This window comes from Chlorella variabilis (genome assembly GCF_000147415.1).
Source record: "Chlorella variabilis unplaced genomic scaffold CHLNCscaffold_37, whole genome shotgun sequence".
Classification (NCBI taxonomy): Eukaryota; Viridiplantae; Chlorophyta; class Trebouxiophyceae; order Chlorellales; family Chlorellaceae; genus Chlorella; species Chlorella variabilis.
In genome coordinates this window covers 207,652-222,230 of record NW_005435051.1, presented here as the reverse complement: position 1 = coordinate 222,230, position 14,579 = coordinate 207,652, and the positions used below count along the sequence as shown (strand labels likewise).

The following is a 14,579-nucleotide window of genomic DNA, read 5'->3' as shown; positions in this document are numbered from 1 at the left end:
CCATCCCCCCTCGATGGGGCCCGCCCACACCGGGGCCTCCCCCCTCCCGCCCACTGCTTTCTCAACGGCCCCGAGCCGGGGCTGCCCTCATTGCATACATAGTGCGCCTTTCCCTGCTTTTCTAGTGACCTAGCGTTCCGCACTGCCGTTTGGCCAGCCCATGCTCCCGTACCGTTGCGTTTCTCCCCAATGCGCCATGCCACTTTGCCAGTCATACACACGTTTCGATGCGTGCCCTGTCAGCTGCTTGCGTTGCATGTCGCCTTGCTCCACCCCTGTTTTATTGCTTTCTCTGCTTTCGCCCGGTTCCCGTCCCGTTTCGGCGGGGAGTCTATGTTGCAAGCTAGTTCTTGCTTTACCAGACTTTAAGCCCACACAAGCACACAAGCAAGCCCTGCCCTCAATGCTCACCCACACGGTTCAATGCGTGTTTCTGCAGGGCGCCTCGGCAACTACTGTGAACTGGTGCATTCCGGTGGAGTCGGATGCCGTGCTTGTCGAGGCGTGCAACACTGCAGTGGCCACTGGCAACACGGCTGATGTGACCTTTGCCTGCGTTGCTGGCGGCAGTGATGACGCCTGCCTGGACATGATTAGCAAGGGCACTGCCGACCTGATGGTCGTCGGAGGTGAGGGCGGGGGCGCTTTACGCTGTAGTAGCACTGAGCCACGGCGGATGCGCAGGCTGCCGCCTCCCTCTAGCAAGACACCTGTGGTGCCGTGCCATGTTTGTGTGCAGGCAGCGAGCAGCTCCCAGCCCACGAGCAGTACAAGCTCGAGCCCATCGCAGCAGGTGGGAGAGCAAAGCGCAAGCATGGCTGCCAACGCTGCTGTGCTTCCCACTGAGAGCCCCCCGACCTCCCGTGCTCGCCCTCGTGCCGATGCCTGGCGTTCTCTGCGCTGCCGCGCCCCTCCCCTGCCCCGCAGAGTATTATGGTGACCTGGCTGGCGCCTCCTACTACAGTGTGGCTGTGGTGCCCAAGGACTTCTGCGCCGACTCCAGCTCCTTTGCCGACCTGAAGGTGGGTGTGTTGCCCTGGACAGAAATCACTTGATGATTGGTGCCCACCAGGCCACAGCTCCCCCAGATGTGCTGCCTCTCATTGCTGCCTGCGGATGCATGCTGCAGGGCAAGGGCTCTTGCCATACGGGTTACAGGAAAACGGCAGGCTGGATGATGCCCGTGGGCTACATGACTGGGAACGACGTGGTGAGGCTCTGTTCTGTGCTCAGAATGTGGCCTGCTGTTTTTGCTGAGCCGAGCCTTCAATTAACAGGAGACCGCAAGTTGCTCCTCACCTCTGTTCTGCAGATCCCACGCGTGGATGACAACGACGAGGTGCAGGCAGATGCGGAGAGCGTTGCCTCCTTCTTCTCCACCACATGCGCTGCCGGCACCGGTGCCCTGCTCAGCGGTGGCACTTGGGACGGCCAGTGCACTGGCTGCAAGGTATGGTCACCTCTGGCCAAGCCACCGTGTCGATCGCAGATTGCCCCACATGCGGCTTTGTTCATTCAATATGCCTTGCTGTTCTGTCAACGTCATCAACCGGCCCCTGCGCAGGGAGACTGTACAGAAGCTGACCCGTACTACGACTACGCTGGGTCCGTGCGCTGCCTGATGGAGGGCGCAGGTGCGTTGGCAGCTGCAAGTTGGCTTGAGCTGGCCACATGCTGTGGCAAACAAGCCCGCTCGCCAGCAGCGCGACGCCTTCAAGCTGCGTGCCAGGTCAGCAGTGATGGCCCACCATACCGCCGTGTCTGTTGCCCTGCAGGTGGCGTGGCCTTCACCAAGCACATCACGCCCCTGCAGTACGCCAAGGACGGCACCGAGCCTGATACCTGGTCCACCCTGAACAAGGTGAGATTTGGCAGACTGCCACATCAGCAGCGCTTGCTTGCGACTAGATAGATGTGCGATTCATTTGTGCCTTCATCATGCTGACTAGTTTCTGTGCTGCTGCTCTGGAAAACCCAATGCAGGCCGATATGATGCTTCTTTGCCCCTCTGGTGGCTGCAAGCCGCTCGACCAGTACGAGACCTGCAACATCGCCAGAGTGCCGGCACGTGCAGGCAAGCGGCCACCGCCTTGCATCTTGGTGGTGTGATGTCGCTGCCTTGCACTGTGCGGTGTGACAACCCCGCATCTGACCTCATGCATGGTGCGTGTGTGTTTGCAGTCATGTCGCGTGCCGAGATGCAGTCCACTCCTCTGGGGGCTTCTGTCAAGAAGGCTCTGACAGATGGCGGTAAGCATGGAGCATATTGCTTGCTGGCTGACCATCGCATGTGTGCAGTTCCCGCCAGCAGCTGATCCTGGTGCCTGCTTTGGTGTTGCAGGCACTGAGCTGGCAACCGCGCTGATTGGCATCGGCGGAGAGTCGAATCTGCTGCTCGGAGAGGACACCAAGAGCTTGCTGGCAAGTTTGAATGGCATGCAGTGTTATGCAACCCAGGAGACGTATTGTACTGCTGCCGGCTCTGGAGAGCTGCCTTGCTTGCTGCCTAGGGCTGCATCAGCTGCCCTGATTGTCTATGCCACGCCATGCCCCGGCCCGAATGTGGTTTTCTATGTTGCAGGCCGTGGATGTGCCCTTCACTTCGTTTTTTGGTGCTTCAACCGCCGAGGCATACCAGAGCATGACCAGCCTGGACGAGGTGGCCACCCAGAATGCAGACCCCTCCACCTCTGCCCCCACCTCCACCGACTCCGGCAGCAGCGGCGTCAGCTCCGGCGCCGCGGCCGGCATCGGCATCGGCTGCGCGGTGGCTGGCATCCTGATTGGCGCTGTGGCCATGTCGCTGTTTGCCAAGCGCAAGGCTGCGTGGCAGCCGCATTCGGATGCAGGCGCCCCTGTCATGAACGGCGGGCGGGCCGGGTCCGAGTCGTACAAGTTGTGATGGCATAAAGTAGCCTTGAATTAAATCGGTGGCTCGACTGCACAAAGTAGAATATTCATGTTTCTGCCGTTTAGTGTTTCACCTGGGCCAGCCCCATTCTGGGTTTCATTCGAGTCCCCTGCCTCGCTGTGTGTATTGCTCTGCTCATCAGCACATTCGCCAATGCATTGCCACGCTGCAGCTTGATGTCAGCTTGGACATGCAGCTTGGAGATGGCAGCTTGGACATTTCCAACTCTCCGATGACCCCCATTTGGGCCATCTCCGCACTCAAGCTATCTCTTTCAGTGTTTTGGCGGTTAGAGAGCAACTGTAACTTGTCCTCCCACCCCACATCCAGCACCAAATCGCCTCCAGCAAGGCAGAGCTTAATCTATCACATAGGGCGCGAACAGGTTGGCTGCAGGCAGCGGAAAACTGCATCAGTTCATGCCCAGCCACAGGCGCCTGGCCAAGCAGGGTGCAGAAAGCGAGAGGCAGGCCGCACCTGGGCTTGTCAGCGCTTTAAACTCCAGGGCATTCCCTGCATGCACTGAAGGAGGTTTGATGAGCACTCCCCGACACGCCACAGCCAGCTGGTGCAGTCAGCACACCCACACCTGAGCAGTCGTAAAAGAACATGGTCCACTGCTCTCCCGGAGCCCCTTTGAAGCGCAGGTGGGGATGAATCGCAAATGTTATACCGGAATTCCGGCAGCGAGCAGCCAGGCTGTGAAACTGCTCCACCGACAGCGCTAGCCCCCAGTGCGGCACTGGCACAGGATCGCCGTCTACTTGATTGTGCGTTTTCGCCGCTTGATAGCCGTCCACGAGGTGCGCGACGAGTTGGTGTCCGAACACATTAAAGTCCACCCAGCGCTCTGAGCTGCGTCCTTCTGTGAACCCCAGCTTGCTGCGGGGCGGGAAGCGGGGCGGGCGGGAGGGCGGGCGGGCGGGTGGGTGGGTGTCGAGTGGGGTGCCACCCCGCTGCTTCTGTCGACTTGATGTAAAATCATTCTCACTCGAGGTAAAACTCCCTTGCTGCTGCTATTGAGTGGGTGGGGAACGCCAGATGAAACGGAGGAGCCATTGGCAAGGGCGACACGGACATGTGTAACTCTGTCTCGGTTGATCAATGCTGAAGGAAAAAGACGCGTCTGCCGCTGTTGCGTTTCCTCGTTCTTTCTTGCCCCTTGAATCAACTTCAGCGCCGCAAAACGGCTATTGGATAGGTGGTCACAGACCCTGACACACTGCTGATCGCTGGCGGCCGCCTGTCCAGCCTTCCCAGCGCTCCCGGCACCTTGTATGGCCGCCAGGCAGCGTCTGCTCCAGGCGGTAGCAGCGCTCGCTAGACCAGCAGCAGCAAGCAGGGGTTCTTGGGCCTCAGCCGGCGCCCTCGCCCTCGAGCCGGCCGCAACCACCTCCGCGGCCAGCACCAACCTCGCACGCGGCAAGGTGCTCGGCGCTGGCAGCACGCTGCCTGCCTTGTGGTCCCGCCGATGTAGCCAGGGGGTGCGCCGAGCTGCACTGTTGTCGCCGACTGCTTGGCAACTCTGCCGCCGCCGCCGCCGCCTGCTGCCGTGTTGCCTGCAGTTCCCGTGGGCCAAACTCTCGCTTGGTTTCGCAGCCGCGGGATTCATGACCATAGCCGAGCCTCCCAGGGCGGGCTGCACCGCTACCACCGCTGTGGCTGATGCCAAGGTGGGGCAGCTACAGGGCTTACGTTCGACACAGGCAATGCCTGCTGTCGGGGTTGGCTAGTTGGCACGTGCAGAAGTGGTGCCATCGCACATCCACATTGTGCGCTGCTTTGATAGGACTAGACCCTCCTACGGCTGGGATTGACGGCTGGCGCTCTTGTCTCTTTTGTGCCTGCCTCGCAGGCAGCGGCGCCGCTTCCCACCGGGCTTCCCAAGGTGGCTGAGGGCGCAGTGAAGCACAAGGTGGTGTTTGTGCTGGGCGGCCCCGGGTCGGGCAAGGGCACGCAGAGCGCTCGGCTGGTGCAGGAGTTTGGCGTGGTGCACCTCAGGTACGCACTGGCAGCGGGTTGCTGGCAAGTGATTCTGACTGGCAGCAGGGCAGGCCAGCATCGGGTGCAGGCAGAGCTCCTCAGGGGTGTGGCTGATGCCCTCTGTTGCACTGCAACAACCTCTGCCTGGTGCGGGGTGGCTGCACAGCATCAATGCGCATCAGATGCCGCCAAGAGCAGGCAGATGCACCAGGGCTGCTGACTGGATGGCCCACCCTGCAGTCTCGCTGCTGCTGCTGCTGCTTTCATGCAGCGCCGGCGACCTGCTGCGGGAACACATGAAGAGTGGCAGCCCCGAGGGTCAAATGGTGGCAGACATGATCAAGAACGGCCAGATCGTGCCCTCACATGTGGGTTGTTGGGCGGCAGTTGGGCGTGCTGCATTGATCCATTTGCATCGGGCGCCCTGTTGCTCCGCTGCCCAAGCTGCCATGCATGCCTGCTGGCCCCAAGCAGCAGTGCACCATTCCCTGGTTGCCGCGCAGCAGCTGCCGACAGGTTGCCAGCCCTCAGAGATTGTTGTCGGCTTTGCACCATCGCTCCTCACAAGCCAACCCGCCTCCCTGCCCCCCGGGCCACACGTGCACCACCTGCCATGCAGGTGACCATCAGCCTGCTGCAGAAGGCAATGGACGACAGCGGCAAGCACAAGTTCTTGATAGACGGCTTCCCGCGCAACGAGGAGAACCGTGCCTCGTTTGAGAGCCAGGTGCAGCCAAAGGTTTTCGGTGTGGAATCAAGTTTCCCATCTGCTCCACCTTGCTCTCAAGTGGGTGTCTTGCCTGGCGGCGCAACTGGCGCCCCTGCTCTTTCCGACACTCGCAGACAGGCATCATGCCGGACCTGGTGCTGTTCTTTGACTGCCCGGAGGAGGTGATGGAGCGGCGGCTGCTGGGGCGCAACGAGGGGCGCACCGACGACAACATCGAGACCATCCGCAAGCGCTTCAAGGTAATCTTCACCCAGACTGCACCAGATTTCCGCCTCGGCTGTCTGGTTAAGCCTGCTGCATCCAAGTTCCGCTGCATGGCTCCCCTGCAGGTGTTCATCGACTCCAGCCTGCCGGTGATCCAGCACTACGAGGCGCTGGGCAAGGTGGCGCGCATCAACGCCGACCGCGATACCGAGGAGATTTATAAGGAGGTCCGCCGCCTTTTCATGGAGTTATGAGCGGCGTGAGCTGGCTGGCCTAATTGAACCCATGGCTGGCAGCTTACAGGCCACCTCGCAGCAGCCTTGACACTTGTCTTTTTTGCGTTTGGCGCCACGAGCACCAGCGTTTTTACGGTGGGGTGCCTCGTACACCCCGCCACCGCCCATCCATGCGAGCACGCACATCTCGCCAGCACTGCTTTGATTTTTGTAATTTCCACATCTGGTGCTCGTGATCATAGGCCGCGACCTTCTTGCCACAGCCTTCAATAAGACGGAAGCTGTGGAGTTGGATCTGGGACTGCTGCCTGCCTGCCCATCTTGTGCATGTTTGAGACATCCAGAACGCACGCAGGCATGGTGTTGTATCGATCTCCGATCGCTGGAAGCAGATCCCAGGTCCCAGGATACACTATGTTTGGAGGAGACCTGCTGCAGTGCACACCATGCGTAGCATGGTGACTATTGCGCACTCGCACGCCTATCATCCAAGCACAGACTACGAACATCGAGCGCAAAAGGCGCAACAACAGCGAGGGCACAGCCCTTGCCTCGTGACTGGCGCCCGTCTATCGCTGCGCTCGAACCTCTCGCTTGCCCACCGCTTCCAAACGCCTAGAACAGCCATTCAGAGGTACCGACGGTGCCAGCGCGTCTCGCCGGCGCGCCCGCCACTCCTGCCGCCGCCACCCCACCCTCCAATGCGGTTCGCCCCCTGCCACTGCTGTTGCTTCTGTCTCTGCAGACTCATTGCAAACTTCCGGCAAAGTTGCCACAAGCAGCTTGAACGTATAGTTGTTCGCTGCACAACAGCCTCCTCGTCACGGTTGCCTCGGCCCAGCACACGGTGGCACCATGGCGGCTGTGCCCGCCCCCGACACCCCGGGCGGCACCAACTTTCTGCGGTGGCTGCAGTTCAGAGTCAGCGGGTCAACATTCGAGTGCCCCTCCGTTTACCAGCTGGTGAAGCCCATCGGCAAGGGCGGTGAGTTTTGCTGGTCGGATCTGAGCAGGCAGTGCACTTGCCAGGCGCCTCCTGGTGCTATCCCCTTATCCACTTTGCCCCTGCCCACAACCCTTGGCAACCCCTCGCCTGCTGCAGCTTACGGCATTGTGTGCGCCGCAATCGACTCGCGCACCAACCAGCAGGTGGCCATCAAGAAGATCGGAGACATCTTCAGTAACCCGCTGGATGCGCGACGAACGCTGCGCGAGATCCAGGTGTGGTCAAGCTGCTGCTGTGAGGGCGGCGCTGCTGTAGCCATCTGCATTTCATGCCGATAGCAAACCATGCCTTGCAACTTTGTATTGCTGCCGTGCAGATTCTGCGGCACGTGCGGGGCCACAGCAACGTCATCACCCTTCTGGACCTCTTCCCACCCTCGGTGGGCCTCAACGACTTCAGGTGGGCGGCACAGGCTGCCATTTTCTCTCCAGAGGTCACCTTCATTTTCTCTCCAGGCGCAATTGGCCTGCCTGCCACCGACTGCTGTTGGGGCGAGTCGTCCACCAATCATCGACCGCAACGCGTGCCAAGATGTCTGCCTTTGTTCTTCTTTGGGCATGCACTCGCTCTTGCTTCTGTTGCTTGCCTGCCCTGCCACCTGTACACGTGTCTACCTTTGCAGGGACGTGTACATGGTGTATGAAATCATGGACACCGACCTGCACCAGATCATCCGCTCGCCACAGCCACTCTCAGGCAAGCGAGTTGTGCTGGGTCCCTGCGTAATTTCGATAACAGTTTCTGGCTGGATGCTCTTTGCAGATGCACTCCTTTGCGCATGCTCTGCTTGCCTGATCTGACCTGCTGGACACACTTGCCATCCCGCCTATCCTGAAAGCAGAGGAGCACGTGCAGTTCTTTATCTACCAGCTGCTGCGGGGGCTCAAGTATCTGCACTCGGCTGGGGTAGTGCACCGCGACCTCAAGCCCTCCAACCTGCTGCTCAACGGCAACTGCGAGCTGCGCATCTGCGACTTTGGACTTGTAAGCAGCCCCTGGCCAACCAGCCCGGTCTTCGTGCAAGCTACTTGTGCTATGCTATGAACAGCCAGTGGACCAGTTGTCAGCGTTTTGGCAAGATGAGCACCCTTCATCTGCCACCCCTCAATTGTTCTCCTGCAAATTTGCAGGCACGTGCTGAGGTCAACAACCAGGAGCTGATGGCGGAGTATGTTGTGACTCGCTGGTACCGCGCCCCCGAGCTGCTGCTGTCGTGCAGCGACTATGGCGCACCCATCGACATGTGGTCAGGTGTGTTGTTGTTTGTAATGTAGTGCGCATGGGGAGGGCTTGGTATATGTTGCTATTGTGGGGTAGGAGAAGGTGCGCAGAATGGTTGATAGCATTGGGCTGGCAGTGCATTTGATTGCTACAGTGCATTTGTTTGCTGTTAGTGAATTTGTTGTGTCGTGTTCGGCCACGCATTTGTTACTGCAGTGGGCTGCATCTTCGCAGAGCTGCTGGGCCGCAAGCCGCTGTTCCCAGGTGTGTGAGCAAGGCACACGTGTGTGCACAGGGTGCCATCCTTCATTCCCAACCTTCAGCTACCCCCGAATTGCCCATTCGATAATGCATGCAACGCCTGCCTGGCTGGCAGGGAAGGATTTTGTGCACCAGCTCAACATGGTCTGCAAGGTGATTGGCACCCCCACGGCGGCGGAGATTGCGGCGGTGCCCAGCGACCAGGCACGCGCCTACCTGGCTAGCATGCCCTACTTCCCCAAAGGAGGTGCGCATGCTCATGTTGGGAGTGGCCAGCTGGGCTTCCTGTGTCTCAAGCTGGTGCCTCCCAAACTGGTTGTTCGTTGCCTCAAGGTCCTGCTGTCGTTGCTTGCATGGCTGCCCTGCAGACATGCAGCAGTACTTCCCCAGCGCCAGTGCGCAGGCCATCGACCTGCTCGACCGGCTGCTCACATTTGACCAAGGTGCGAACCCGCTCCTTCTGCTTCTGGGTTCCAGGATGGTGTGTTGTCGTTGCTGCTGCTGTGGACTCATTCTGCTGCTGTAATGCCAACCGCGTGTGTCTTGTGATCGTGCTGCCCCTTGCAAACCTGCCTGCCCTTCACCCCACTCCATGCAGCCAAGCGGGTGACAGTGGAGCAGGCGCTGGCGCATCCCTGGTTGGCTGCACTGCACGACCCCAACGATGAGCCTGTGTGCCCCCAGGTGAGCGAGTGGCTGGAGGAGCTCCCAATTCCCAGGGGAGGATGTAGAGTGCAAGCCGCCAAACATCCACCAGTCGCCCCTGCTCCATGGATGCAGCTGTTCAACAGCCCCGAGGAAGCAATAGCGGAGCCCAGCCTGCAGCAAATCCGGGATGGGATCATCAGGGAGATGCTGGCATACAACCCCGAGATTCGCAACGTGCAGATCCGCTGATGGGAGCAGGCATGAACAGTGAGGATTCCACGTATAAACTGCCTGTTTCCTGCTGCTGTTGGCTCATTTATTTTCCGGCAAACAGTAACTGACTTTCCAAGTGGGCCTCCGGCGTTGCTTCCAGCGGCTGTCGCTGTTTGTGTGACGTTGGCGGCCACACTCCCCTGTATAAACTCGGGTGACTTAATTTCTGGATTTTGCAATATTGCAAGCATCATCCAAGCTGGAGGGCACAAGGCTAGCCTGCGCCGCTCCGCGCGCTGCCGCCGAGCTGGCGGTGCCGCCTGGATTGCAGCTGTGGAAGATCACCGGCCGGAACCAGACTTGCACCCCTGCACTTGGAGGCGCCCACCCTGCGTCGATCGTGCTTAATGCTGGCGACCCGCAAAGCAAGCAACTTGGTCCCTGCAAACAGCGGCGCTCGGAAGCTTGCCATTCTTCTGCCCCACCATCGGGGAGCGCCACACCGTCGGGGAGCGTGCTCGAGAGGTGGCGTGAACGCCATGCACGACGGAGTAGCGATCAAGAGGCCGCGAGTGAACGGCAGCGGCAGCTGGGAGCATCATGTGGGCGCGACTATTAACGTTTCAGGTGTGTTTGGTGGCGCAGGCGTGGCACCTCGCCTGACGGCGGCGCTTGTGCCCGCCCTGCAAAGCTAGCCTGGTCACAGGCGCACACTCTCTCCTGGCATGAAGTCAACACTCATGCGGCGCTGGCTGCAGGCCTACAGCTGACAGATCACACAATGCGCGTGCCGCTGGATCACAGCGGTGAGTGAATACCCGGCGTTGCGGTTCCGGGCAGCCAATTGGGCCAGGTCCTGCCTTCTGTCGCCAAGTCCTGCCTTCTGGCGCCAGTCGCCTCCCCTGCACTCTGGTTGGAGCCCAGTGCGTTCTTAGCTCCCAACTTCCGACCGCTGCTGGTCGATGCGGCGTCTCTGTTTGCACTGCCGCAGGCCGTGTGCCAGGCACCATCGACGTGTTCTTTCGTGAGCTGGTTCATCGCAATAGGAAGGATGATAAAGGGCTGGGCTATCTCTTGTTCTTGCAAGGTGGGTTGGGGTAATCTGGCATGAGGTGTTGCTAAATGCCGGCGAGAGTGGATCGCATCTTCCCTGCTGTTGCCAGCTGAGTGGGCCTCAGCGATGCTTTGCATCTTGGTGTTTCACATCTCACGCTCGGGCCACGGCTCTCTCCATCTACGGTTCCCTCAATCTAGCTGGGTGCGTGTCTGCAGGTGGCCCCGGGTTTGAAGCGGCACGCCCCACAGAGGCCAGCGGCTGGATCAAGCAGGCTTCGGTCTACTTCCGCATCATCCTACTGGTCAGTCATGCTTTGCACGGCAAATTGATTGCAGGCTCGGTGTCTGCATCCAGCTGGGCCATGGTGTTGCAATCTCTAGGTAGCTTGCGGGCCCTGGGGCGTTCTTTGCTCCTTCGCCGTGCTGCCGACTGGTGGCCATGCTGCCGACTGATGGGTGGGTCCGGCTGCTGCCTTCCCACATTGCGCCTGTTGCTGGCCCTGGTGCCGCAGGACCAGCGCGGCACGGGGCGCTCCACGCCCATCACCCCCGACAGCCTGCCCCGCCGTGGCTCGCCGGAGGAGCAGGCACAGTACCTGAAGTTCTTCAGGGCCGACAGCATTGTGCGGGATGCGGAGATGATTCGGCGGGCCACCGTGCCGCAGAACGGATCCTCGGGCGGCCGCTGGAGCATTCTGGGGCAGTCTTTTGGCGGCTTCTGCTGCGCCACATACCTTTCGCTGGCACCTGAGGGCCTAGTGGAGGTGCTCATCACTGGGGGCATCCCGCCCGGCATCGCCCAGCCCTGCTGCGCTGACGATGGTACGCGGGTGGCAGGGGCGTATGGTTGCCGGTGGGTTTGTTGACTGAGGATGTAGCCGTGTGGCTATATTTGCATCCAGGTTTGAGGGGCAGACTTCAAGCTGTGTTTATGCCTGCCATCCCTGCTGCCTTCTCTACATGCTGTGCAGTGTACCGCCGGACATACCGTCGCGTGATGCAGCAGAACCACAAATTCTACCAGCGCTTTCCCATGGATGTAGAGAACGTGCAGGCAAGGGCAGCTTCACAGCAACAGCATGTTGGGGGCTGACCATGCCGGTTTGTTCCGCAGGCTGCATAACTGTTGCGTACCCATTGCCACGTCTTTGAAGCACTGCCATGGCATGAGCTGTCTTGCCTTGTTTTGCTCGCACTTGTGCAGCGCATCGTCAAGTGCCTAGCAGAGCACCCGGATGGTGTACTGACCCCCATGGGAAACAAAGTCACGCCACGGTTAGTTTCTTTTCTTGCAAAACATTGTGGCAAATGACGTGTTCCCATCCTACGAGACCTTCATCTCATTCACTCCTCTGCTTGCGCCCCGCTGCCTCGCAGGAGCTTCCAATTGCTGGGACTGCAGACGCTGGGGTTTAGCCATGGCTTTGAGCGGCTGCACTACCTCTTAGAGACCGCCTTCGATGGCGACATGCTTAGCCACAAGTTCAAGAAGGTTAGCTGCCTGTTGCTTGCTGGGGCTGCTCTCCGCCTGCTTGTCATGGCCATCAGAGGCCCATCCACATGTGGGTGCACTGCTGTTGCCTGCAGGAGTTTGACAGTTGGATGTCATGGGACACCAACCCCCTGTATGCGCTGCTGCACGAGTCCATTTACTGCCAGGGGGCTGCCAGCAACTGGTCGGCGCAGCGCATCAGGCAAGTCGGGCCGTGCAGCCTCCAGCCTGCTGCATTATACTGAGGCTGCCGCCTGTCAGCGGAGGCACATGCATTGGAGCGAGCATGGCTCCCTGTCTGAAGTCGAGGCATTGTCTGTGAGCCGCCGCCTCGTGTTCTGTTGCTGCTGTGCAGGGAGACGGAATTTGCCAAGGATTTTGATGCAGTGGCACTGGCAAATGCAGGACAGCCGGTCATGTTCACAGGTGTGCTGCTGATGCTGCTGGTGCGGCAGCACTGGAGGGGATTAGCTCAATGTTATCCACTCTGGTTACATGACTGTGCTGTCCACGCGTGCAGGGGAGATGGTGTTCCCGTGGATGTTCGAGGATTTTGCTGCTCTTCGGCCACTCAAGGAGGCCGCAGAGATAGTAGCAGGCGATGCAGATTGGCCCGCGCTATATGATGTGCGGCGGTTGGAGGAGAACTCGGTGCCCGTGGCGACAGCGACGTACTACGAGGTGCGGTGAGGGACGTCCCGCATGGTCGCCGCCCTGGCAGTAGTGGTGCTCGAGGGGAGCCGCCCTGCGCCCATGTCTCATTGGAATGTGGTGCCGCCTCTGTTGGTGCAGGACATGTTTGTAGACTTTGAGTTGGGGCAGCAGACGGCCAGCCACATCAAGGGCATCCGCCAGGTGCGCAGCATGTCCACTTCTCAGTGTTGGCCCCTGGCTGGCACATCAACCAGAACATAATCCGCCTGTAGCCACTGCCTTTTACGGTGGCCCCGCCCATTGCTGCTGGCCTGGCTGCAGTGGATTACCAATGAATACCTGCACTGCGGCATCCGCGAGGCGGGGGTCACCATCTTTGAGAAGCTGCTCAATATGGTGCGAGGCGGCATCCTGCTTCGATAGCTCAGGGGCGGGAAGGGCGTATTTGATTGTGCAATGCATTTGATTCAGCATGACATGAGGGAGCTGCCTGATGCTGTAAATGTAGCCTCATAGTGCCGTAATGCTGCGATAGCAACTACCTGCCACTGCACTGGGGCCAGCACTTTGGAAGTGTCGGTTTCAGAAAACAAGGGCAAACTGCATCGCGACAAATTTCACAGCCAACGATAAGGTGTCGCTCGGCAGTCGAGCATGGCTAAATCAAAGCACGGGCGATGCCGAGCGCTAGAAAACCTCCTGCGGCCGCCAGCATGACTGCGCGGTGCACCTGGCCAGCGGGCTGCTGCGCATAGTTGTTCATCGCCAGGTACGCGCTGGCCGCTAGGCACACGCCACTGCCAATCACACGGCACTGCATGCAGTCCTGCGGGCCAGCCTGCTGCTGCTGCTGCTGTGGCTGCTGCTGTGACGCCAGCAAGCCCACGCGGTCTCTGCTCCCTCGCTCCATTGGCAAGCCGGCAGAGGGAGAGGGCGCTGCCACCGAGCTCGCTACTTCTTCTTGCCCTTGGTGAGCGCCTCCTTCGCCTTCTTCAGGGCGGCCTCCTCCTCCTGTAGCAAAGGGCAGGTCATGCAGGTCCGGTGAGGTAGCTAGCCACACAGCATCCAAGTGCAAGGACAGGGACATCACTTGCGCTGGCCCCCACCTTCTTCTTCTGCAGGAATGCCTTGTCGTCCTCGTCGTAATCCTTGCCTTTGGCCTTTGGGGCCTTGAGGGGCTTCGCCTTGCCGGCTTCCCGTCCTGCAGAAAGCAGCGCGTGGGGCGGATTCCGACGTCAAAACCCAGCATGGCACGGCGCCCGATGGTGGCGGCGCCCGATGGCGGCGGGTTGCCGACACCGAGGCGGCAGGCGGTCCAGGCCGGTCTCTCAAATCATGCTTCCCTGTGACTTGCATAACTAAGTGTCCAGCAGCGCAGGCCCGTTGCTGCCTGGCAGGCACCAAACGCCAAGTCTAGCCAAGCGCACCTGGCATTGCTGTGTATGTATGCCTTTCAGAAACGTGTACAAAAGACTTGTTGCAAAGGCGCGAGTCTGTGGAAACGGCTCAGCAGGAAACGGGCAGCGCTGGTTGACGGTGGGCACTGCGCACGTCTTGCCTGGAGAGAGAGAGATGGATGGGGTGCTGAATGCGAGAAGAATAGGCATTTGTCGCCGCTGCCGTACAGCATTTTGTACTGAGGAGTTCTGCCATTGAATAAAATCCCAATGTGGATCGCAGTTCGCTGCAAAGAACGCAGCCTCCTCCAGCGGCCACTGGGTGGCGCCGCCCACGCGCGCCGCCGCCGCCGCCGCCGGACTGGGAGATGAGCAGACCTGCACCTGATACTTCCAGAAGGTACTCTGCCACTACTTTCTTACACCAGCCAATCCAGAGCTGGAGCTCTTGATAAAGAAGTTTGGCAAGGGTATTTGCCGCATCACAAGGCATGCCATATGATTTTGAGCTGTGTGCTTTGCGCGCTATGTCCTTCTTGCAGCATGCACCCTGCTGTCCAAAATTTA

General features: G+C 59.9%; 6 protein-coding genes across 6 annotated transcripts in view; 4 read left to right on the top strand and 2 right to left on the bottom strand.

The window, feature by feature from the left end:
• Positions 1-3,235, top strand: part of CHLNCDRAFT_59390 (hypothetical protein) — a 6,604-nt gene extending 3,369 nt beyond the window's left edge. The window contains exons 12-22 of the mRNA XM_005842963.1: positions 440-629; positions 740-793; positions 928-1,022; positions 1,130-1,210; positions 1,313-1,450; positions 1,565-1,634; positions 1,776-1,861; positions 1,984-2,074; positions 2,182-2,250; positions 2,342-2,562; positions 2,630-3,235. Coding sequence (XP_005843025.1) covers positions 440-629; positions 740-793; positions 928-1,022; positions 1,130-1,210; positions 1,313-1,450; positions 1,565-1,634; positions 1,776-1,861; positions 1,984-2,074; positions 2,182-2,250; positions 2,342-2,562; positions 2,630-2,902 — 1,368 coding nt within the window. The 3' untranslated portion in view covers positions 2,903-3,235. The remainder of the gene's footprint in view (positions 1-439; positions 630-739; positions 794-927; positions 1,023-1,129; positions 1,211-1,312; positions 1,451-1,564; positions 1,635-1,775; positions 1,862-1,983; positions 2,075-2,181; positions 2,251-2,341; positions 2,563-2,629) is intronic.
• Positions 3,236-3,405: 170 nt separating this feature from the next.
• On the bottom strand, positions 3,406-3,970 carry CHLNCDRAFT_28616 (hypothetical protein; the record flags this gene model as incomplete). The annotated part of the gene is made up of 2 exons (XM_005842934.1): positions 3,406-3,793; positions 3,903-3,970. 2 exons carry the CDS (start codon positions 3,968-3,970, stop codon positions 3,406-3,408), a joined length of 456 nt encoding a protein of 151 aa, XP_005842996.1.
• A 551-nt stretch (positions 3,971-4,521) lies between these two features.
• On the top strand, positions 4,522-6,082 carry CHLNCDRAFT_141713 (hypothetical protein; the record flags this gene model as incomplete). Its single annotated transcript, XM_005842962.1, has 6 exons — positions 4,522-4,584; positions 4,767-4,912; positions 5,166-5,262; positions 5,514-5,621; positions 5,738-5,863; positions 5,954-6,082. The coding sequence occupies 6 exons, from the start codon at positions 4,522-4,524 to the stop codon at positions 6,080-6,082; spliced, it is 669 nt and encodes a 222-aa protein (XP_005843024.1).
• Positions 6,083-6,919: 837 nt separating this feature from the next.
• CHLNCDRAFT_141712 (hypothetical protein) lies at positions 6,920-9,449 on the top strand (the record flags this gene model as incomplete). Its single annotated transcript, XM_005842961.1, has 11 exons — positions 6,920-7,049; positions 7,167-7,285; positions 7,387-7,469; positions 7,693-7,784; positions 7,912-8,054; positions 8,201-8,321; positions 8,508-8,555; positions 8,668-8,799; positions 8,921-8,995; positions 9,151-9,236; positions 9,333-9,449. The coding sequence occupies 11 exons, from the start codon at positions 6,920-6,922 to the stop codon at positions 9,447-9,449; spliced, it is 1,146 nt and encodes a 381-aa protein (XP_005843023.1).
• A 745-nt stretch (positions 9,450-10,194) lies between these two features.
• On the top strand, positions 10,195-13,038 carry CHLNCDRAFT_141711 (hypothetical protein; the record flags this gene model as incomplete). The annotated part of the gene is made up of 12 exons (XM_005842960.1): positions 10,195-10,219; positions 10,405-10,500; positions 10,686-10,771; positions 10,982-11,291; positions 11,441-11,517; positions 11,674-11,744; positions 11,847-11,961; positions 12,057-12,145; positions 12,317-12,387; positions 12,482-12,642; positions 12,754-12,816; positions 12,937-13,038. The coding sequence occupies 12 exons, from the start codon at positions 10,195-10,197 to the stop codon at positions 13,036-13,038; spliced, it is 1,266 nt and encodes a 421-aa protein (XP_005843022.1).
• Positions 13,039-13,566: 528 nt separating this feature from the next.
• On the bottom strand, positions 13,567-14,049 carry CHLNCDRAFT_141710 (hypothetical protein; the record flags this gene model as incomplete). Its single annotated transcript, XM_005842933.1, has 3 exons — positions 13,567-13,626; positions 13,722-13,816; positions 14,043-14,049. The coding sequence occupies 3 exons, from the start codon at positions 14,047-14,049 to the stop codon at positions 13,567-13,569; spliced, it is 162 nt and encodes a 53-aa protein (XP_005842995.1).
• Between the last annotated feature and the right edge of the window lie 530 nt (positions 14,050-14,579).